The sequence below is a fragment of the Equus przewalskii genome, chromosome 13 (genome assembly GCF_037783145.1).
Source record: "Equus przewalskii isolate Varuska chromosome 13, EquPr2, whole genome shotgun sequence".
In the NCBI taxonomy this organism is placed as follows: Eukaryota; Metazoa; Chordata; class Mammalia; order Perissodactyla; family Equidae; genus Equus; species Equus przewalskii.
In genome coordinates this window covers 19,365,755-19,389,212 of record NC_091843.1, presented here as the reverse complement: position 1 = coordinate 19,389,212, position 23,458 = coordinate 19,365,755, and the positions used below count along the sequence as shown (strand labels likewise).

The following is a 23,458-nucleotide window of genomic DNA, read 5'->3' as shown; positions in this document are numbered from 1 at the left end:
ACTCAACACTATCCTAAAATTTCTTATTGCTGAGACACCCGTTAATTGTTTTGCATTATTTCCCAGCCTACTTTAGCTTCCTCTCTTCTTTAAAGCTTCTTTTTCTTTCTTTAGTCTCTTACTTTAAATTCTAATTTCACATAACAAAACTCCTAAGGAAGATTAACATTCTCTATACTTTTTTTTAACTCAAAAAGAGTTTATTGTGTATATAATGTTACCAGCATACTGCTAGGCTCTGGGAATACTGCAGCAGATAAGAAAGACACAGTCCATCAGCATGAAGTGACAAACCAGGAGTGGAGACATAACTGAACAAATATTCATTAGAGAGAAGCATACAACTTACAAAAAATAAATAACACCACCACCACCCAGAAGCTTACCGATTTACCAAGTGATTAAAGACTTCACTTCTAACAGTCTCTTAAGCAACCTGACTGCCTCACTGAACAATGTAGGAACAGTATGTACCTTCTGGCCACTTAAAGCTTTCAAACAAAGTCAATTCCAAAGAAACCTAATCTACTTTTACACAGTATGAAGTGGCTGAGCCCTCCAAGTCAGCTTTTGCAATATGTGCAAACAAAAGGCACTGCTCCATTTAAGAGATCCCAGATACCGAGACGTTCCAACACCTGGATTTGAGTACCTCCTACACCCTAAGACTGTGCTAGCAATCGAAGAGTTCATTTACCCAGGGTTTAATTATGTAAATCTTCTCTACCACCCTGTTTCTTTCCTCAGCTTCTTTCTGACTTTCTACCAAATATTTAGTGCCTGGATCTGATAATGTTCAAAAGAAGAAAACATATCAAATACTGAAGTGAGTCAGTTTTATTCCAGTCAGAATTAAAAGCTGAATATATAATGATAAAATTCACTTTAACAATTCCTTTATCTAATAGCAGTGGTTCTCAACTGAGGAAAATTTTGTTCCCCAGGAGACAACATTGGGCAAGTAAGGACACTTCTTGGCTTCACAACTGCCGGCGGGGTGGGGTTGGGGTGGGGGGGGGGGGGGGCGGAGCGCTGGTGATGCTCTGGAATCTAGGGAGTAGAGGCAGGGTGTTGTCAACATCAGATAACGCACTGGACTGCGCCCACAGCAAAGAATGACCTGGCCCCAAATGCTAATAATCTTGAAATAGAGAAACCCTCAACTACAGCTTTTAATTAAACAAACTTGCATAAAATAAAGAGGTAGTTACCTATATTTTACACATAACTCACTCTTGGGAAAGCTTTACATTTGAAACCATACTTACATACCCAAAGCCAGGATGGAAAATGGTATACTTTCATTTTCGAAACCCATGAACTCTTAATTCAAGTAATATACATAAAAAATTGATATTTTGGTTCATAAATCTAACAAAAAAACAAGCAATTTAAGAATACTAGAGTTTTGGGGCCGGCTTGGTGGCACAGCGGGTTAAGTTCGCCCGCTTCCGCTTCAGCAGCCCAGGGTTTGCCAGTTTGGATCTGGTGTGCAGACCTACGCACCGCTTGTCAAGCCATGCTGTGGCAGGCGTCCCATATATAAAGTAGAGGAAAATGGGCACAGATGTTAGCTCAGGGCCACTCTTCCTCAGCCAAAAGAGGAGGATTGGTGGTGGATGTTAGCTCAGGGCTAATTTTCTTTAAAAAAACAAAACAAACAAAAAAAAAACACTAGAGTTTAAAAATTTTAGAGAAAAACAGATTTCTGGATGTAAACCATGACCACACCTCATAGGAATGATCACGTCAACTACAGTTTTCTTTTTCCCCCATAGTTCTGGACAGTTTCAATTTTAAAGTAGGATTGGAAATGGAAAATACATTCCTTACATTCACTCAACATGAAAAGCAGTTTAGCGGCTGGCCCCGTGGCCGAGTGGTTAAGTTTGCACGCTCCGTTTCAGTGGCCCAGGGTTTCGCTGGTTCAGATCCTGGGCGCGGACATGGCAGCGCTCATCAGGCCATGTTGAGGCGGCATCCCACATGCCACAACTAAAAAGACCCACAACTAAAATATACAACTATGTACTGGGGGGATTTGGGGAGGAAAAGCAATTAAAACAAAAAAGCATAGCTTAGTAATTTTAAGAAACAAAGAACTTGACATTTACTAAATTCTAATGAGTACAAGTAGAATATTAAATGCTCATACTACACCAATTAAGGCCATGCATTTTTCTAAAGTTTAATTCTTTTGAACTACAAGCTGTATCCATTCTATAGACACATTCTAAACAAGTTTCTATTCACTTAAGGATAATCAGCTTCCTTATATATGTATTAAAGGAAAAGAGAGACCCAGCTTTTCAAGAGTTGATGCAATTTTCAGTTTGAGAAAATATTATTTGCAAATGTCTTTTTCTGTAACAGTTTTTGAAGTGCTGAATGAATTATGTAAATTATCCAAGCACTGATTCTCCTTCTCAGGACCACACTACATTCTGCCTTGATATAACTAGACGGGTACAAATGGTGGAAAGCATCTGCAAATCCTATAACTGACAAGAGACTTGTAACTAGAATATATAAAGAATTCTTACAACTCAATGAAAAAAAGATAAATAACCCAATTAAATAACAGGCAAGGGCTCAGAATAAACATTTCTCCAAGGAAGATTTACAAATGGTTAATGAACACAGCTCAACATCATTAGCCATCAGGGAAATGCAAATCAAAACCAATGAAATATAACTTCACACTTACTATGATGGCTATACTAAAAAAGATATAAATAAGTGCTAACAAGGAAATGGAGAAATTGGAACCCTCATACACTGCTGATGGCAATGTAAAATAGTGCAGCCACTTTAGGAAATAGTCTGGCAGTTCCTCAAAAGCTTGAATTTAGATACCACAGGGTCCAGTAATTCACTCCAAGGTATATGTCCAAGAAAATAAAGTATGCCCACACAAAAACCATGAATATTCACAGCATTATTCATAATAGCCAAAAAGTGGAAACAAATTGTCCATCAATGGATGAATGGATAAACAAAATGTGGTACAGTCATATAATAGAATTATGATTTGGACAGAAAGATAAAGTAATGATACATGCGACAACATGGATGAACCCTGAAAACTTGCTAAGTAAAAGAAGCCAGACACAAAGGACGACATGCTGTACAATTTAATGTATATAAAATGTCCTGAATAGGCCAATCCATAGAGACAGAAAAGAGACTGACAGTTGCCCAGGATGGGAGGCGAAGGGAGTGGTGGGAAACGGGGAGTAACTGCAATGATGGGTATGGGGTTTCTTTTTGGAGTGATGAAAATGTTCTAAAATCGATTGTGGTGATGGTTTGCACAATTCTGTGACTGTCCTAAAAACCACTGAGCTGCATACTTTAAATAGGTGTGTGATTTATATCTCAATAAAGCTGTTATTTTTTTAAAAATATACTTGGTTATGAAGCTGCCATGTGAAATGTGAACCATTATGTTTCTTAAAACTAAAAACCTCAGGGCCGGCCTTGTGGTGCAGCAATTAAGTGCGCACATGCCGCTTCTCGGAGGCCCAGGGTTCGCCAGTTCAGATCCCAGGTGCGGACATGGCACCCCTTGGCAAAAGCCATGCTGTGGTAGGCATCCCACGTATAAAGTAGAGGAAGATGGGCATGGATGTTAGCTCAGGGCCAGTCTTCCTCAGCAAAAAGAGGAGGATTAACAGTAGTTAGCTCAAGGCTAATCTTCCCCCCCCAAAAAAGAGAAAAAACTAAAAACTTCAGCCTTAATATTTTATAAATGGGACAGGTTCAAACCTCAATATTTATTAAATGTGACAAGTTGTAAATAATAAAAGATAACATCTTTGCTAACCTTTTGTGAGACAGCACAATTAGTGTAAATTATACTAAGAGGAGAAATACTAAAATATGCCCTATCTTGAAATTCATTAATTTAATATCAAAACTAACTCCCTAAGATGGGCATTGTCTTACTTTACAGTTTCAAAGAAGCAACCTGCCAAGGTAACATACTTATTAAGTAGGGAAACTATTTCATACTCAGTCTGATTCTAAAACTAATTTTCTTTCTACTACCTGACTGCCTCCATAAGAGTACAGAATTAGGAATCAGAAAGCCTGGATTCAAGTCAAAGTCTGGGACTATCCCTTCCTAGTTGTTTACCCACATCAGTTTTTTTATCAGTAAATCCCAAAGGATTATAATAAAGATAAAAATGAAATAAAGAACAGGGAATGTTGTTGCACACTGTAAAATGTTATTACAATTCTTTTTATTATTTAAAATAAGTCTGAATTTTCTATTAATGAAAACAAACTTTACAGATTAGAAAAACAATTCCCATAGACTAAAAAGCTGAAATCGCCACAAGAAGAATGGTCAGAAAAACGTTTTTCTTTACCTCTGACACTGTTAGGCTTCCTTTATCCTTACATAATAAAATTTTGACCTTTCTAGAAAAGCCTGGATGGTAAAACTATAGACAAAAATAGAGCTACATTGTTTCAACCAGCTCTACACCACTAAACCACATGGAAACTGAAAAACCATGAGGGAAAGGGCTGGTTCATTGTATTTTTACCCAAAATTATAGCTAATAAAAGAAACAATTTTAATTGCCCTATCTTGAACTTTGAGATTTCTCTGATAGATCATCAAAATCCTATCAACACTAAAAGCTACCACTCTATTAGCTATATGATGGAATACTCTGCCATTTAAAAGAATCATTTTTTAAAGACTAATGACACAGGAAAACTCAGAAAACACTGCTGAGAAATGAAAACGAGACATAAGAATGTTAGCTACAATTCACTGAGAACTTTTATGTAAGAAATTGTGCTAAGGGCTTCACATACTTTATCTTATTGAATCTTTACAATAACCCCTTTAAGAGATTATCACCATTTTACAGGTGAGGAAACTAAGACATTATCTTTCTGATAAGTGACACTGAGATTATAGAGCAGTAAATAAGAAATGTAGAATTCGAACTTATCCAATCACCTGTCCACTTACCCAAAAGATATGGTACTCTCAGCTGCCCAGGCACTCATTTACACACTAAAACAGTGACTCAGGAGCCCATACCCTAACTACGGCATTATACTCTACAAACACAATTTTGTTTAAAAATGAATAAATCAAGATAAGAAACACCTCCACCTCGAGCTTGAGTTGACATTCAGAGGTGTCTGGATAAGGCCACAGGAATAGATTGTGTCAGGGTTTGAGCCTGGTGGTACCGGAATGGAAAGGATATCACGTTGTCTGTGTCAGTACTGGCCCTTGGGCTCCTAGTCTAAGCTCTATGGAGAAAGATCCTACAGGAAAAGGCTGAAGTTGTTCTCATGAAGGATTCTAAGACACAGGCACATATTTGTGTGACACGAAATTAGAACAGTCATTGTCTCCACTGCAGAGTAAAACACAGCTTGATTTGAAACACTGTGGGGATTACAAGAAATGCCACACTGCTCTGGCAGCTCCAGATTTTGCAACTTTGATATCCGAGGACATATCCTTGGTAAGGATAGTGGCAGAAGTTATCCTTGGTAAGGATAGTGGCAGAAGTTAAAGAGTAAGAGACCACCCTCCAGGCACCATTTTGAGCCAAGGAAATCAGACAAGGAACACAGTGCTCTGGGAAACACGTTGGGGCCTCTGAGAAATAACTAGATGAAATATTAAGGAGAAGGAGGTCCCGCTTCAACAAGAGAAGCCAAGAGTCAGTGACTATTACTTATTTTCACTCTTTTGTATCCAATGAAGTGGTGAAAACTGTAAGGTATTAAAAAACTGGAAGGAAATACCAGAATTTAACAGGTCTATCTTTGAGTGGTATAATTTCAGATGACTGTTAACTGCCTTTAAATTTCCTCTGTTTCCCAAAAATTGCCTACAGTGAACTGCATTATTTTATAATCGGGGTGGGAGGAAGGTTTTTAAAAAGTCAACCATTGGGTCTGGCCTGGTGGCGTAGTGGTTAAGTTTGCACACTCCACTTCAGCACCCCAGGGTTTGCAGGTTCGGATCCCAGACATGGACCTACACACCATTCATTAAGCCACGCTGTGGCAGCATCCCACATACAAAATAGAGAAGAATGGCACAGATGTTAGCACAGCAACAGTCTTCCTCAAGCAAAAAGAGGAAGACTGGCAACACATATTAGCTCAGGGCCAATCTTCCTCACCAAATTAAATAATTAATTGATTTTTTAAAAAGTCAACCATTCAATTCTAGTAATATAAAAATGCTATTTCTAAGATTAAATTTCAAGCCTACACCAAAATCTGTGTTTCAGACCTCTAGACAACTGTATTTTGTTATATATGCAAAGTAACTGCCAGTTTTCTTAGATTTGGGAATATATTTCATTATGGTTATGCATGTCGATCAAAACAAAAGAAATTATACCTCCTAGATTTATTATACCCCATTACATTTACTGTGTGGCTTTGGTTCACCTGTATTTTCACATTCTGTTCCAAAGTAGGAAGCTCATATTCACTGGTAGACCAGTCTTAAAATTTAGGACTAGCAAACGTAGGCAAACAGATAATATTGCTAAAGAGGCAGAAATTCTTAGCTCCATAATTAACCTCATCAAATAATCCATACCAGTCACCACCTACATACATGACTGCCTCATATGCTGATTCTGATGCATCATAACCTGACTTCCTAAAATGAGGAAAGTAATGAAGTGCAAATGGTCAAAATGTTCCTATAGCCTGTCTTTCGAAATTCTTTCTTATGTAGTATAGAAAAGCTCATGGGTCTCTTGTAAACATAACCTTAAGGCCCATTTCAAATTCAGCTTGTTTTTAAAAGCAAAAAAATTTGAGGCATAACCCCAGCTAATAATCTTGTATGATAATAATTATTTTGAAAAGTATCAAAAAAACTGTTTTGGATACCTACCAAAGCCTCAGCTCAACAGTGTTCATGAAAAGTATTTTATTGGTAAAGGAAAACTTTAAATTTAGTCATACATTTCAAAAATGCGGTCACATTCTTACCTGGAGATTTGATGTCCAGCATAGAGGAGCAGGGCGGTCAAAAAGTATAGGTAAAGCTGAACCAGATGCTGCCTTGGCAAGGTTAGTAGCACAACACTTAAGATATAACCTGTAGTAGAAATTAAGAGAGATATAAATAAAATATAATTCTATTTAGTCTCTCAATTAATCACACTAACAAAAAGAGCTTGAATTTCTTAGCTTGAATTTTTACTTTCCAACTGGGTTTCAACAACTTTAAGGTTTTTCACTTTACTATCAAAGTAAGCTTACCATAGTAAAAGCACTATGGATTTTTTTGTGGAGAATTTTTCACTCCTTTTGTACCTTTTCTTTGCTTTATAATCAAATACATCACACAATGGTACAACAGGACTCATCATCCACTTTTCCTTGATGTCTACCTATCTGTTCTATACCACTTCTCTCATTCTCTAGTCCCAGAGGAATAAATTGGTGTCTTAACACCCCTCTCTAAGGCTGCCCTTTCCGTTTGACTCAAGATCTTATTTTTCCAGCTTCTAAAGACCCTCTACCCACTACATCTTCACTCATTCCCCTGATGCCAGTCCTGACACCTCTGTTTTCAGAGGATGTGCAGGGTTCTTCCCCAGTCTGAAAGATAAACTTCTCTCTGCACTGACAGTGACTTTCCCTTTTTATATTACCTAGTTTTCTCATTCCACTGACAAATGTTATAAACTATTTATACTGATGTCTCTATTTTCTAATCATCTATTATTCTCTCTGTACCCTCTACAATCTACACACCTCTACAAACCCCTTTACTCTTCCACTCTAAAGAAACTAAGAAGTCAACAATTACCCACTTGTCAAATCTAACGTGTCCTGCTTGTCCGTGTCCCAGCATCTGAAGCAACCACCCTCAAAACTCTTCTTCTTTAGCCCTGTGACATGGAGTTCCTTCTACCCTCCAAATTCTCCCCTGAACATTCTGTTCACCTTCCCAGATGAACAGAGGAAATTTAGTCCCTGAACAACTGCTTTCCTCTCTATAAACTATCTACCTCAAACAGTCTATTTTGCTGTTTCAAATATACCACTCCAAATGTATGCTATCAACAAATAGTTACTGAGAACCTACTATATAAGTAAAAAAACTTAACGATTTTTTATCCTAAGTAGACATCTCATAGCTCATGATGCCTGAGATATATTGCACTTAAATTTCCTCACATAAAATGAGTACAAACTGAGCTCTCTTCCTCATCCCTTCACAAGCTGGCTCACCCCCTCTTTCACTCTCCTAAATCCCATTCACTCTGACTCAAACCTGAGCCATCTCTTCTCTCATCGCCAAGTCCTGCTAAGTCTTCCTCAATAGGCCTCCTATATGTTACCCTTCCTTTCCAGTCTCTATGCTCCATCATAACCTGCTCTGTAATATAATAGTATACTGCTATTCTTCTTTCGGTTTCTTTCCTTCCTCCTCCATCCTATACTTCATTACCAGGGTAACAGTCCCAAAACCATCACTTTCATCTAGACAACTCTCTTGCTCTAAAACCTTCAAAAAAAGTTCTGAAGTTCTCAGCCTGATATTCTAGGTCTCGCAAAATCTGGTCCCAGTCTACTCTTCTATAACTATTTTCCTTATTAATGAGTCTTTATTAGGACACAGATATCCCTTCTTAGCACCTAATGCCCCTCTCATGCTGAATCAATCATGCTTAAAGCTAAGAAAAAAGGAGCAGTGTGCCAGAGACTAGAGGTAGAATTCAGATTTCTCATACATCCTAACTTCAAGAAAAATCCAGCAGAAGACAGAGATAAGCATGTCTATTTGCTTTGAAGTTCTTAAAATAATTTCCCCAATTTATTTTGTTAATCCCTATCTCAAAGGACTTTAGCAGTATTTAAAAGGATGTTTATTATATTTAGCAAGCATTTGCAGTGTTTGTGGCTGAAGGATTTTCCAATCAATCTATCACATGATACCGCTCCTTAGATCCTCCACATCTTTTAATGAACTATCATTTTCCTTTCCAGATATTATCTTTCTCTTCTCCTGCACATCTCATAAAAACAGCTGTCAAATCCTCTAGACTGAACAAATTGTTTTCATTCATTCTTTCAATTATCCAGTCACTCAACCCACATTATTACATGTAAAGCCATATGCATTCCTACACATGGAAGATCCAAAGAAGAACAAAGTAATCACAGTCTAGTGAAAAAATAAACATGGACAAAATTATGATACAATATTGGTGTTATAATAAATAAACATTAGAAGGGCTATGGTTGATTAAGTGATTAAATTTGACCTGGACTTCCGGGTGAATGATCTGATATTTATCAGGCCAAGAAAAGGGGAAACATTCCAGGAAAAGAGAATAACAGGTATGGAGACCATAAAAACACAAAGGATATTTTCAGGAGACAGTAAATTCTATAGGCTAGACTAGAATTTGATGTAAACAGAAAGAGTATTGGGAGAGTTCTGGGAGATAATGCTGACAGAACTGGTGGCTAAAGCCTCAATATAAAGCCTTGCATAGGATGAGTTAGACTGTGCTAATGGTTCTCAAATCCTATAGAAACCTGTTTAAGCGAGGGAAGAAAACAAAAAGAGGTAAGAAAACAAAAGACAGAACAACAACAAAAACCCTATGGCTCACCTATACCCCTATTTTCACACTCCAGTGGAAAAATAACTCTGTGATGAGAAGAAAATATATCACACAAGAGGATTTTTGAGGGATTATGAATACTTACGCTAAAACATAGTAGTATGAATGAATCGTTTGAACTACAATATGTACATAATCTAATGATTTGAAAAATACAAACCAAAACTATTGGTGATGCAAATATGTATCACTATTCATTCTACAGAATTAACCAAACAAACCACAATAAATTAAATTGATGTAATGAAGCTAACCCAACAGTAATTTATAATCAAAAAGCAAGACCAGCAGCATTTAAAAATGATGACCTGCTTAAAATAACACTGATGAATCTTCCTGACAAAATGCAGGAATTTCCGCTATTTAAAGATTATGTTAGTAGTGGGGAAAAAATGAGGACCTGGAATAAAACAGTAGCTTAGCGTATAGAGTTGGCAGGGTCAGCAATGACATACATATTTAAATAGGTCTTAGTGGTGATCTATGGGTGAGTGGTTGAGAACAAGGAAGTGAAGATGGTTCTGATGTTTCTAGCTTGGGTAATCAAGAAAACAGCTTTCCTACTGAGATAGGAAAAACAGAAAGAGGAGCAGGTTTGAGGTGAAGTAAAGCTGATGAGTTCAGTGACTGATGATAAGTCGAAGTGCCTATAGAATGTTCAGGTGAACATGTCTAAGGATAGTTAGAAATTCATTCATTATCAGGCACTAGCTAGGTGCTGGGAATACTGAGATAATAACCCCATTCCTACCTTAAAGGAGCTCATAATCTAGTCAGGAAGATAGATGAGCATATGCACCCTCAAGAATGCAGCATACTAAGTGCTATAGTGAGGTATGAACTGGGTGCCATGGGATGACAGAGGAGGAACACTAATCTCAGACCAAGGTGGTCAAGCAAGCAGTGGAAAGTGGAGAGATTTGCAGCCAAAACTATGTGAGATCACCCAAACAACAAAAGATGAAAACTAAACATAAATTCTGGGCAACACTTAAGAAGTCTAAAGGAAAAAGACAGCAAAGGAGTCAGAAGGAAGGTCAGAAAGTCAGAAGAATTCAGAAATATTTTCAAGAAAGAAGTGGTCAACAGTTTCACAAACATGGAAAGGTCTGTAAATGAGTAAACAAACGAAGCTTGAGTTTCACATTTTAGTTCACTAATGATTTTAGTGATCACAGTTTCAATAGAATTATTCTCATATTCACTCTTTTGTTTCCAACTTCTACCATGCTAGTTCTGGCTCTCATTACCTCTTGCCTAAAATCCTAACTGGTCTTCTAGCCTCCAGTTTTCTCCCTTCCACAATCCATCATCCTATACAACACTGCCTAAATCAATTTTCTTAAAATACAGTTCACCTGCTCTAAATCCTTCACTGACGCATCACTACCTACCAAATTAGGCAGAATACCTAACCATATGCATTCAGGGCTTTTCACAAACGGCCCCACTCTACCTTTTTAATATTATTTCTATTCCCCTTTTTATAACCTATACTCTGCAAAACAGTTCTATAATTAACATTCCACCAATTACATTTGGGCAGTAACTTCTGTTTGCTGTTCTAAGACAGAACCCACACTGGAAAGCTTCTAAATTTGAAGGTACAATTATATCCCATAAACACAAACTTTACCACTCCCTACCTTCATTTTCAAGCTCTTAAAAACAATTAAAGGATATAAAGGGGAGGAAAAATCACTTAGAATAGCAATAAAAAAGATTAAATACCTAGGATGAACTTAACAATAAATGTCCAAGACCTATATAAAGAAAACTTTAAAACACTCCAGAAGGATTCAAAAGAAATCTTGAACACAGGAAGGCTTTCTGTGTTCTTACATAGAGAAGAGTTAGCATCCTTAAGCTATCTCTTCATCCTAACTTAAAATTTAGTAATAATGCAATTTCAACAAAAAGGTCAAGAGGGTTGTTTGTTTTGGGAACAAGACTAGATAATTCTAAAGTTCATACAGAAAACTAACAATAACAGAAAAAGTCTGTTACACAATGATGGGACTAACTCTATCAGACAGGTAAATATAATCTAAATCCTCAGCAAGGCAGACTAAAAGAACAAAAAAAAAGTTCAGAACTGGAACAAAATATACGTGAGAATTTAGTACATAATAATCAGTGAGGAAAAGACTGACTAAACTATTTAATAAATACATGGAGACTACCAGATAGTTATCTGGAAAAAAATTAAATTATACCTATAACACACTGTAAATGCAGATAAATTCTAAATGTAGCAAAGATTTAAATGGAAAAAATGAAATCACAAAAATAATGTTACAAAACATGATAGAATTCTTCATAAACTCAAAAATAGAGAAGGCTTTTCTAACTGACGCAAAATCCTAAAGCTATAAAAAATGATTAAACCATATTAAAAACAAATTCTGCATGTCAAGAAAATCATAAGCAAACTCAGGGGATCTGAAACTGGAAAAAATAATTTCAACTCATCACAAAGGGTTAATGTCCCTAATATATACCAAACTCCCACAAATTGGTAAGAAAAGGCTAACAATCCCACAGAAAAGTGGACAAGGGATATAACTGACAACTGTCACAAGAGGCAATGCACGTTTTTCTTAAATGTGACTAAAATTCAATCTCACTCATAATAAGAGAAATTAAACCTACATTAAAAAACATCTATTTTTCACCTACTGGAGTAGCCAAATATAAAAGCTGAATAACATTCTTTTTTTCTCCCTTTTTCTCCCCAAAGCCCCCCAGTACATAGTTGTGTATTTTTTTTAGTTGTGGGTCCTTCTAGTTGTGGCCCGTGGGGTGCCACCTCAGCATGGCTTGATGAGCAGTGCCATGTCCATGCCCAGAATTCAAACTGGGGAAACCATGGGCCACCAAAGTAGAGCGTGCGAACTTAATCATTCGGCCATGGGGCCAGCCCCTGGATAACACTCTTGATAAGGATGTAGGACTGCAGGAACTCTCAACCACTGTTTGTGGAGGCACAAAATAGTAAAACCCTATGAAGAGCATATCGATCAATATACAAATGTATATTATATACTCTTTAACCCGGCAATTTCACTTTTAGTAATTTATCCCAAGGCTATATTTGGACCTGTTGAAATTATGGCTACACAAAATTTAGTACAAAACTGAATCAAACAGCACAAGACAGAAACTATCTAAAATGACCACCTGTAAAGTAATTAGTTCAATAAATTATGGTACAGCCACACAAAGAAACTATGCCACCATACAACAGAATTGGAGGCTTGTGGGGAGGCTCAACATTTAATCAAAATCTTAAGATACGGCAGAACAGAGAGTGTCAACAAAAAAAAACAGACTACAAAGCTTTCTTCCATGAATAAAAGAGTAGTTATGGCTCTACAATACATCGTCAAGTAAAACAAAAGGCTCAGAACAGTGTGTATTAAGCTATCATCTGTACAAAAAGTTGGAAATACATTTATTTTTATACATATTTACATTTATATATCAATATATCTTTATATTTACTTATATACATAAAAATATCTCTAGAATTATACACAAGGAAATAAAAATGCCTGCTTGTTGGGGCTCAGAGTGAGAACTTAGTGGATGAGGAACAGAGATAGGAGGAAGATATTTTCACTATACTTTTTATGCTTTTTGCTTTTTAAAATGTATTTAAGGGTGAAATTCTGTAAACCAGAACATTACATAACCATTACATAATACTTTGACACAGAGGTTACTCCAACCAAAAAAACTGTTCAAGCTGAAAATATCTACTCATGTAATTACTGAATTTACTCTACCATAGCATGTAATAAGTCTATCAAGAAGGTTCTGTTGAGTTCCCAAAGTTATGAGCGAGAGAGTATGAACTGCAACTGTACCAGCACCTATTCAATTTCTAAAATTAATGTTTCTGGTTATTAGGCAGCTGTTTTTATAATAAATATTTCAATCTATTGAGAAATTATATATATATAAGCATATTTTTAAACCACAGTGTGAATTACTCTGCTGATTAAGCTAAAAATCTAAGCCAAGTACCCAACTGCACTTCAACAACAGACTGAAATTTTTTTCCATAAATTGGCTAACATACAAAGCCTTTAATAAAGGGCTGCAAATTATAGTGTTCTGCAGCATAAAAGAACATTTCACAGACTTTCCCAAGGTAGTACCATCTAAGAGATGAGTTTATTGTACCCAGATGTTCTGCTTCCAGTACACTGTCTTTCCTACTATGCCAACTTCTTCCCACAGTGGCCTATTCGGTAATTTCTTAGAGCTGTAAGAGGTTCTCAGGGCTAAGCTTTCGTACCCAGAAAGTCCATCTACAGTTAAAAATAAATCTCAGAGACAGGACGACTCTTCATAATTTTATAAAACATAACCCTTCACAATTTTACAAGAGATATACTTGTTGATGGAAATTTCTAATAATAAAAAATACTAATAAAACCACTATAGTATATCATTCAAACCACGTCTTGAGTTACGCAACAGTAACGTTAAATGAAAATATATTGCCATTATCACTTAAACCAAAAATTAACCTAGAAATTAAGGATCATGACTTTTATTCTTGATAAATTTTATCTGTTTCCTGCCTATATTTCTTGACTTTGATTTCTTTACACTCAACATTACTTTCACCACTAACTCCAAATCATATCAATTATATTTCAAGTATTTTTTAAATATTATATAAAATATAATATAATTTTAAAGTATATTATAATAATATTATACTTCCTATATTTCATTTAACTGAAATGAATGATTTATCTTCAACTGATATTAATGTTTTGGAGCAATAAGGAATATTGGATTTAAAAAAGCTTACTTTCTGAATTACTACCACAACCCAAAATCATGACAAATTAGAACAGGCCAAATATCTGGAAAAGCGTTTCTCATTACATTTTATCATAGTAAAACACAAAATGTTTTCGTCTGCCTTAAAGTTTCATCCAGTAAAATAAATCCAACACTGTCTGTTTTCCTCTAACGTAAACCAGAGTTCATTTTACCCAAATTCAAAAATATACAAAGACATAAAATAAATCAGAATGCTCACTAAAAGATTAGAAAAGGTGATGTAGACACTTACCTACATAATGCATATTAAGAGCCAAATACTTATATTGGAAAAGAGGGTTGTTACTGAGGCTACTTCTTTGGATCTGCTGGAAGAAGGAGCTGACATCCCATCTGTACAGGACATCCAACAGCATGATGCTTGGCACCCTCAGGGCCACATTTAACACAGCCTCCAGTTTCTCCTTTGCAGCCATGTTTTTTCTTGGAACAGGCCTAAAATTCAGAAGACACAAAATATAAAAATAAGTCAGCTCAAATAGCTTTTAGATATCCTCTTAGGAATCTAAGGATTGCCACATACTATTCAAAAACTATGTTACAATGGATAAAACTCCTTAGCCACATCTACTACTTCTAGATATTTATGAAATAAGCTTTGTATTGTGTTTTCACCTTGACTCTTTCAAGTCTGCCCAATCCTAAGATTCTGATTAAATGTCCAGGCCTCAAAACTTAGTTTTAAAAAGCCCCAAACTCCAAATCTAGGCATTTAGTAACAAAATACCCTATAAGAATACTCCAGCTTTTGTCCAATTGACTTGAAAAGAAAAATTCACTCCTATGAAATTATGAGAGATTTACGCAGCTCTTAAAAAAGGGCAAATTTTAAATTGTCATTATATGGAAAAGCCTAAGCTATTCAATAAAAATCTGATAACTGCACATTTAGTTTGCAGCATCTCATAGTCTATCCTTTTCCTTCTTACAATTAAAATTAAAGTATTAAATGTACATGATATCAATACAATCCAGATAACTCATGATATAAAGGTAACATTAGCTATAATATTGTTTCCTTGAATCATTAAACTCTTGGTCTGAAATTCCCGTGGTCTGCCTCCAAAGTAGGAAAACAATGCTCATCTTCCCGTGATACACAGACATGCTGGCACACGGAAGAAGTCAGGCACTGTGAGTCTGCAGCCCATCTTTGCTTAGCTGTTGATGAGTAGTAGGAGTAGTAGAATGGAAAAAAAAAGTCATGAAGGATCTCCCTGGACAACTTACTATTTAAAAGGGCAAATTCAGCGCAATACTGCTTTAGATGATAGAGCCGCAAATTAATCCAAGGAATTATAAGAAAGAGAAGAGGGCAAACAAAAGTGGGTAAAGGACAATTTTCACAGTAATGATAATTCTGGATTGTTGGCTCTGACAATATCCTTTTAAAAATTTTGCTGAGAACGCTAAACACAATTCTAGCTCTGGCAGAAATTTCAGACATTACAAGACAAATGAAAACATTTATTTCTGAAGAAAATTATAGTGACAGATTGCTATGCTATGGTTAAATATTTGTCAGTATTTCCATTTTACCCTCTAATTTTCATAGCTTCCTAGCTTAGTTTAAAAAAAAAAAAAGGCAACTCAACTTGGAACACTGTTAATGTTTTTTAATCTCTGAAAAACTGATGGATTTTATTGATCAGTGATTGCTCATACAACATTCTCATTACCCAAATGTTATATATATATCCTACCAATAATGCAGAATTAATGTTTTTATAAATACTGTAATTCTGATTACTTTAAATGAACAAAACCACCTTAATAATTTTCTTTTGTAAGAAAAAAAATATTGTAAGAGAATCAAAACCAAATAGCTGTATCCTAAGGGCAAAAAAAGCACTGAAAAATAAAATCTCTAATCAATATTTATCGCACATTATACCATTCAGGAACCTGAATTTCTCAAAGCTCACGATATTAACAAAAAAAAATGCTGGGAAGAAATATGCCAAAATATTCACATTAACAATCTTTCAACAGTGGGGCTGGGGAGATTTTTATTTCCTTCTATTTTTTTCTCTTTGCCAGATGTCTTAGAATACCCATCTATTATTGGGGGGAGGGGGATATACTTAAAAAAAATTCTTGGTAAAAAGTGTAATGTGCCTACGCCATATAGTTGACTTAAAGAAATATACGGGAAATAACTACTTACTCTGGTAGTCAAACTGTTCACTCAACGCACTCTTGGGATTTTATTTTAAAGTACACAACAACAGATTTTTCTCACAAGCCACCAGTCACGTGTAAAAATTACCACGTACGGAAATAATTATATCACTGACAGGCATTATACCACAATGGCAAAGTAACTATTTTTCCACATTCTAGAATCCAATACAAATCACTACTGCTTTTGTAAGTAACAAAAAAAGGGACTATTACTAAACTAATACATGTGGTCTATATTTCATCTAACTCGGAGCCCTCCTCTGTTTTTAATATTTTGTTATTTTTAAATGTACCAACTTGCACCATTTATTGTAGCCCTTAAAGGGGTAAACAAAAAAATTTAAACTAAACAAATAACCAATCCTGCATTAGAAACCAAGACCTGAACTTGTAGGGGAAAAAATCTCCCTAATTCTTACAGAGGATGATCTCTCCTACAAAAGAAGGCCATTAGCAGAATGGCACATGTTCCCTCTTAATTACCAGTACTCCTGCCTCACAAATAGAAGAATAAAAAGAAAATCTTGGGTCCCTAAAGCTGTTAATACAGAGGAATGTCCAAGACAGATCCCAAAACTCTACTGCATAGTAAACTCAAGACTGAAACGTCTGAATTAAGGAGGATCTTGGACAGAATGAAACATGCTCATTTAATAACAAATCTAATGCTTACTAAATATTTCATTTATTTCTATATGTGAGTGTTATTTTATCAAGTCATTGGCAAGCTGGCCATGTATAGGGACATGTACAGAGGAAACAAATTTAATACACGGAAAACTAAATCTAAAATGTTACCCACAAGAGCTGCGGAAGGAAAAGAGAAAAAAAATACTTCCCCCCAAAGTTTATAATTTTGAAACTTTCTAAAGTAGAAGCACCACGTGACAGGGTGACGACCATCACAAATAAATACCGTACACTACACTCTAACACTACACACTAAACCAACACCTAAACAAAATGCTGAAATATTTATCTTGTTTGCAGATACATGAAATCACTTACACCTGGCAAATCACTATATTAGAAGTATGAGGTAAAAATGGACCTTTCTCTCCTGGGGTGAACAGATTACCATACCTCTGTGATGTTTAGTTCAAGCTAATTTATCTTTTTCCTAGATTTATTGTCAAACAGAGCTAATAAGCCTATTCTAAGTCAGAGGGGGCTCAAAATTCTCTTAAAACCAAAACAATACCAAATAATCCTCAAAAAAAGCAAGAGAACTGAAGGCAAATAAAATCTAAAGGCTTGACACTCCTAAAGCCAAATATCTAAAGCTACTTCTGGCCCTGTTCCATTACCTACATTTTACCTTTCCTGCAAGATTTTTAAATTTCCTCCTTGAAATGTGAAAAGAACCAGGAGAGTAATATTTCAACAAAATGTCTCACAAGTAACGTAAACTAAACGTGACTCAAAGATGCTCTACAGAGTAAAACAGCTTAAAAGAAAACCCTTTCTTTCCAACGACGGCAAAAAAGGCTCAACAAATGCTAACCAAAAACAAGACCACAACGATTTCATTAAATGACTTCCCCCTGCTTATACACACAGCAACGTCCTGTGCACAGCTCACCATTCATATTTGTGGGTTACGAAACACATGAGGCCTTATTCTACTTTCCTGAAAACATTGCATTTTGGTTTTGAATATGAAGAAGTCAAACAAATCATCTTGAACAATATGAAAAACCTAAGTTTTTAAAGTCACAGCTCAACCTGTTGAAGAATTATGTTAAATAAGAAACAGAAATGGAATATGTCCTCTTATCCAAAAAATGAACAGTATTCATATCTCCCAGATAAAATTCCTTTTAAAAAGACAAAAATAAGAATGCCATAGATCCAATTCAAAATTATTCAGTACAACACAATTTATGGCTGAAAGTTTCTACACCTTTTTCCCCCATGAAAAGAAAAACATACTATTCTTCATCATTAATCTCCTTTCTTTGTCCAATCCAACTAAAAAAACATTCTACCATCAGCTAAAACCCATCTTAAGAAAAATATATTTCCTTTACTGTCCATATGTTAGGATGGTTAGTCCTGAAAATGTGAGAGGGCAAAGCTAGACCTTAAAATCCTAAGTAAACTCCGCCAAAACTGAGATATCCTGGAAGAGAAGGCACTTCTTACATAAGCACTGGCACGTTTTAAATAGAGCTGGTCCTCCCCACTCTCACTCACTGCTAGCTAACTTTTATGTACCTGATTTTCACATAAACTACTAGCAATTCTGTGGCAGCTCGTCATCTCCAAAGCGGCCAAGACAGAGTCCACTCTGAATACAAAGGCCATCTTTCAACTTAAGGAACCAGACAGAGGAAATAAAAACTGCTATCTCTGCCACTGGGCGCGCAGCCTGGGTCACGACTGCAGCACCGACAGCTCATCCTTTGGGCATGATTCAAGATTCAGTAGAACTGCACACTCTGTATTTTAAAAAATAAAAAGACACACAGTCCTCTCCTCTCCTTCCTAACTAGTTTCCTGTTTACTGCAGACTGCGATGCAAAGCCATCCATTAATCTTTGATGCCTTCTCACTGTAAAGCCCCTTTCCTCTCTCCCTGCACCTCCCCCGCCCCTGACGCCTGCTGATCTCAGATGCGTTTGAACTATAGTAACCCCAACCCAGCTCGCTGCAAAGCAGGCAGCACAGCAGCAGCAGCAGCAGCAGCAGCCGCGGCGGCGGAGCTGCTGCCGCCGCGGGGCTAGGGGATTACGTCCACAAAAACTCTGCCAGGAGAGAGGCCCGTGCCAGGGAGCTCTCCTCTCGTCTGGCCAAGGATGCTGCCCGCCACGCACCAAAAAGCTTCCGAAGAAAGACGCCGGCGAAGTTCATCACACCCGAACAAAAAGGGGACTCATTCCGGAAGGGAGGTCTCGGGGGTCCTTGGGTGGGAAAAGCAGAACTGGAGGGGGATGCAGAAAGGGTGGCAAGCGAGAGAGGAAGCGATGAGGACAAAAAGGAAAGGATAAGGAACGCCTCACTGTTAAACAGGACCGACAGACGGGATGCAGAGCAGATGGGTCCCCATTCGAAAAACGGCTTGGCAGGCCTTCCCCCCCCCACCCCCACCCCCAAACAACCTCCAACCGCATGAAAGTGGGGAGGCCGAGTTTGGGGCTGCGTGGACCCAAGGGTAAGGCGAAAGGAAAGAGGGAGGGAAGCTGAGAAGCAAAGTGGACAAAGACGCAGAAGAGGGAAAGTTGGAAGTGGGAACTGGGGGAAAAGAGCAGCTAGGAAAGCAGCAGCTCAGGAAGGGGCTTAGAAAAGGCCTCGAAACAGGGAGCTGGGCAAGCGATGGGGGAGAGCTCAGAGTGAGGGCATCTCAGGAATGCCGGGGGAGGTGAGGGTAATCTCCAGGAGGGTGGGGAGGCGGCGGCGGACACAGCCCGGGGCTGGGGGAGGGGACTCCGTGCGGGGCCCCGAGAGGAGAGGGCAGAGTCGGAGGGAGAGGGTGAGGGGCCCGGAGGACCGCGAGAGGGGCTGGCGGCTGCGAGGGAGGGGGCGCTGCGGGTGAAGAGGGGATGTGGAGGATGGGAGGAGAGGAGGGCGGTGAACCGGGAAGGGGGAGAAGAGGAAGGAGCGGGCGACGGGATGGGGGAGGGGAGGGAGGATGTGGGAAGTGGACGGGGGGCGCCGGGATGAGAAGGGGGGTACCGCTCGGTCACCTCGGGCTGCGGCCTCCCTCCCCGGGGGGCGGCACCGCCGGCGAGCAGACGGGCTCCGCAACTCCTCGGCTTTCTCGCCAGCCCTCCCGTTCTCCTCGGGCGGCGGCGGCGGCGGCGGGGGCCCGGACGGCGCGGCTCACAGCGGCGGCTCCTCCGCGCCGGGCCTTGGTTGCTGCGTCTTGGGAGGCGGCGGCAGCGGCGGCGGCAGCGACCCGACCCGTGCGGTCACCATCGTCCGCGGCAGCTGGCGCTCACAGGCCGAGCCCCTCAGCAGCCGGCGGCGGCCATGGCCTCCTGCGCTCACTCCGCCCGCCCCCGGCGCTCTGCGGCGGCGGCTGCCGGCTCCCGCTTTCTGCGCCTGCGCGCCGCCCTGCCAGCACGGCGCGCCCCCTCCCCCGCCCCCGCGCGCGCTCCCGCGCTCACTCACAATCACACCGGCCGGGGGTTCCCGCGCTGTCTCCGGTACGTGGGCGAAAGACACACGCCTCCCGTGGCCCGCACAGCCGGGCTCTGGCGGCTATGGAGACGCCTACCACGGCGACACCTGCACGCACACTGTGACACCCGCCATTCTGACACACGTGCGCTCTCACACTCCCCAAACACCACCAGCCTCACGCGCTCACACCCACACTCACCTGCCGGGACCACGTGGGAGAATTGGAGGGGCTGATCCTCAGCCGGTGCAACCGCAGTAGCAATGATGCCGGAATTTTAGTTAACTCCCTCACTGATTGGCCTAGACTGCCAACTCCGTGGCGTCAGGGACCATGTCTGTGATGGCTCAGCAGTGCCTAGCCCAGAATAGGCGCTAAATAAACCTCTGTTGACTAAATGAGTGATGCCCGAATAAATGAATTGAAACTGTTCGCTATCTTTAATTTTAAAATTCTGACCTCTTGGTTTAAAGAATTTGTTCGAAGAATTTTACTATAGTGTGAAATGAAATGGCATTTGTGTGTTTGTTTTTTGGTCCAAGGTTCCAGTGATTAGCGTACACACCCTCTTCCCAAGGTCGAGGAAACCCATTTGTTCTGCCTGAGTCGCTAGCACTGACCATCGTTCCTACCTTAATTTAAATGCCTACACACTTTTTAGGGCAGGAGCTGTTCCGAACTTCCCCCACAGTAGAAAGCCTGGAGCACGTTGTGTGTGCACAGAACGAAATCACAGATGTTGCTAGTCTTCTGGGCTTTGGCAGGACTCCTTATTGCCCAGTTTTTCTACTGCCGTGCCTCACCATGACCTTCCACAAATTCCCCCTCCAGAAAAACTCCCTACACTGTTCTTTGCTTTGTCTTTGGTTAGTTCCTGGAGAGCCAGTAGCTACTTGGAACCAGTCTGGCCTTTGAGGGTGACAGTGTCTGTACAGTATACACAGAAGACACACAGCTAGTAGTGGGTAAAATGTCGCAACTATATGGATCATCCTGAAATTGTGAAGCCTCAACTTCTGCATGTTACAAAAGAAATGAGCCCACTTCAATCTAGATTTCTGTGTTGGGGGCCTTCCTTGGAAATTCAAGTCTCTGGCCTCTGCATTTCAAATGGCAAAACCCAGTTCTGAGCAACCTTTGTATCCTGCTAAAATTGTAAAAGCGAGCTCTACATTTAGAAAATGTAATTATTGGAGATATCAGTCTATCAAATTCTGAGTAACTTCTCTTTTACTAATTCGATAGCTCTGTAGAAATCAAGTTTTAGGGGCTGGCCCGGTGGCGTAGCAGTTAAGTTCGCCCATTCCACTTCAGTGGCCGGGGGTCTGCCGGTTCAGATCCCAGGTGCGGACATGGCACCACTCATCAAGCTATGCTGTGGCAGGCATGTCACAAAGTAGAGGAAGATGGGCACGGATGTTAGCTCAGGGCCAGTCTTCCTCAGCAAAAAGAGGAGGGTTAGCAGCAGATGTTATGTTAGCTCAGGGCCGATCTCAAAAAAATAAAAAAGATCAAGTTTTAGGGGCCAGCACCCTGGCCGAGTGGTTAAGTTCGCCCGCTCCGCTTCAGCATCCCAGGGTTTTGCTGGTTCAGATCCTGGGCACAGACGTGGCACCGCTAGGTCAGACCACGCTGAGGCGGCGTCCCACATGCCACAACTAGAAGGACCCACAACTATAACATACAGCCATGTACTGGGGGGATTTGGGGAGAAAAAAGCAGGAAAAAGAAAGAAATCAAGGTTTTGAAATTTCTGGGAATTGTGTTCATAACTCTCTATAAGCACATTTCACCTTTCATCCTGGTACTTTAGACTGCTTTGGAATAATCAGGCCTGCTACATCCCAGGGCAGTAGTTTTATGAGTCTCTTTATATAGCCTGGTATAGTAAGAAATTACAGAGGCCACATGACTAATGACTGGAATAGGAAACCACCCCAGATAGCAAGGCCTTATTCCTTGCTTTCCTCCCTATTTTAGCAACTTTACTCCTGACTCCATGGAGAAAACGTAAGGCCAGAAACAGATTACAAAGAAGTCAAAATCTAAAATTTAAAAAAATTTAAATCTAAATTTTAAAATTTAAAATAAAATGTTAATTTTATTTAAAAAAATATTTAAATTTCAATCCAAAATCTAAAAATCTTAAATTCCAATTGGATTTATTCATCTTCTAGAGTGAATTGCAGAATCTTGAAGATATTCCTTTGGTATTGTTATTGGATTTGTGTGTTTTGTTTAAATGGAGGAGAGGCCTACCTCAGCTCTCACCTTTCCTTTTTTCAAAAGAAAAAAAAAATGGCTTCAAAGCCCTGCACCCCTCACTCTAAGTACTCTGGACTTGTAAAAACAGGAAAAAGCCACATGTCTTTTTTTTCACCTTTGAATTTTACAGCAGCTGCCTGTAAATGCTGAAGTTCAAAACCAGTAAAGAAAATTACTGTGGTAATGAAAGGGTTACTGCTATTATATTGGCTGCTAATCCAGTTTTGGAAAGCTCCACATTGCCAGAAGCAAGTAACTAAATCAAACTAAAAGGAAAAGCACGAGAAAAAACAGGAGTGGGGAAGTGGAGAGGGCTGCTCAGATAAAAAGCAATCCCAGTGCAGAGTACTTGAAGTACTTTCTAGAGGCG

General features: G+C 39.0%; 2 protein-coding genes across 4 annotated transcripts in view; one reads left to right on the top strand and one right to left on the bottom strand.

Moving 5' to 3' along the window:
- RNF145 (ring finger protein 145) overlaps positions 1–20,979 on the bottom strand; it is a 51,549-nt gene extending 30,570 nt beyond the window's left edge. Inside the window, exons 1-3 of one of the 3 annotated variants that reach the window (XM_070570374.1) lie at positions 20,814–20,979; positions 14,749–14,951; positions 7,000–7,108 (exon numbers count right to left, since the gene is read on the bottom strand). In XM_070570374.1, coding sequence (XP_070426475.1) covers positions 7,000–7,108; positions 14,749–14,932 — 293 coding nt within the window. In that variant the 5' untranslated portion in view covers positions 14,933–14,951; positions 20,814–20,979. Of the gene's footprint in view, positions 1–6,999; positions 7,109–14,748; positions 14,952–19,516; positions 20,234–20,386; positions 20,743–20,813 lie in introns of those variants that run through there. The other 2 variants (XM_070570373.1, XM_008515153.2) reach the window with 2 other exon arrangements.
- LOC139075424 (actin nucleation-promoting factor WAS-like) lies at positions 20,332–21,084 on the top strand. The gene has a single exon (XM_070571740.1). The coding sequence runs from the start codon at positions 20,332–20,334 to the stop codon at positions 21,082–21,084; it is 753 nt and encodes a 250-aa protein (XP_070427841.1).
- The last annotated feature ends 2,374 nt before the right edge of the window (positions 21,085–23,458 follow it).

Excerpts from the sequence above, each read along its gene's own strand:
- LOC139075424 (XM_070571740.1), top strand. The coding sequence starts at position 20,332 with ATGTGGGAAGTGGACGGGGGGCGCCGGGATGAGAAGGGGGGTACCGCT.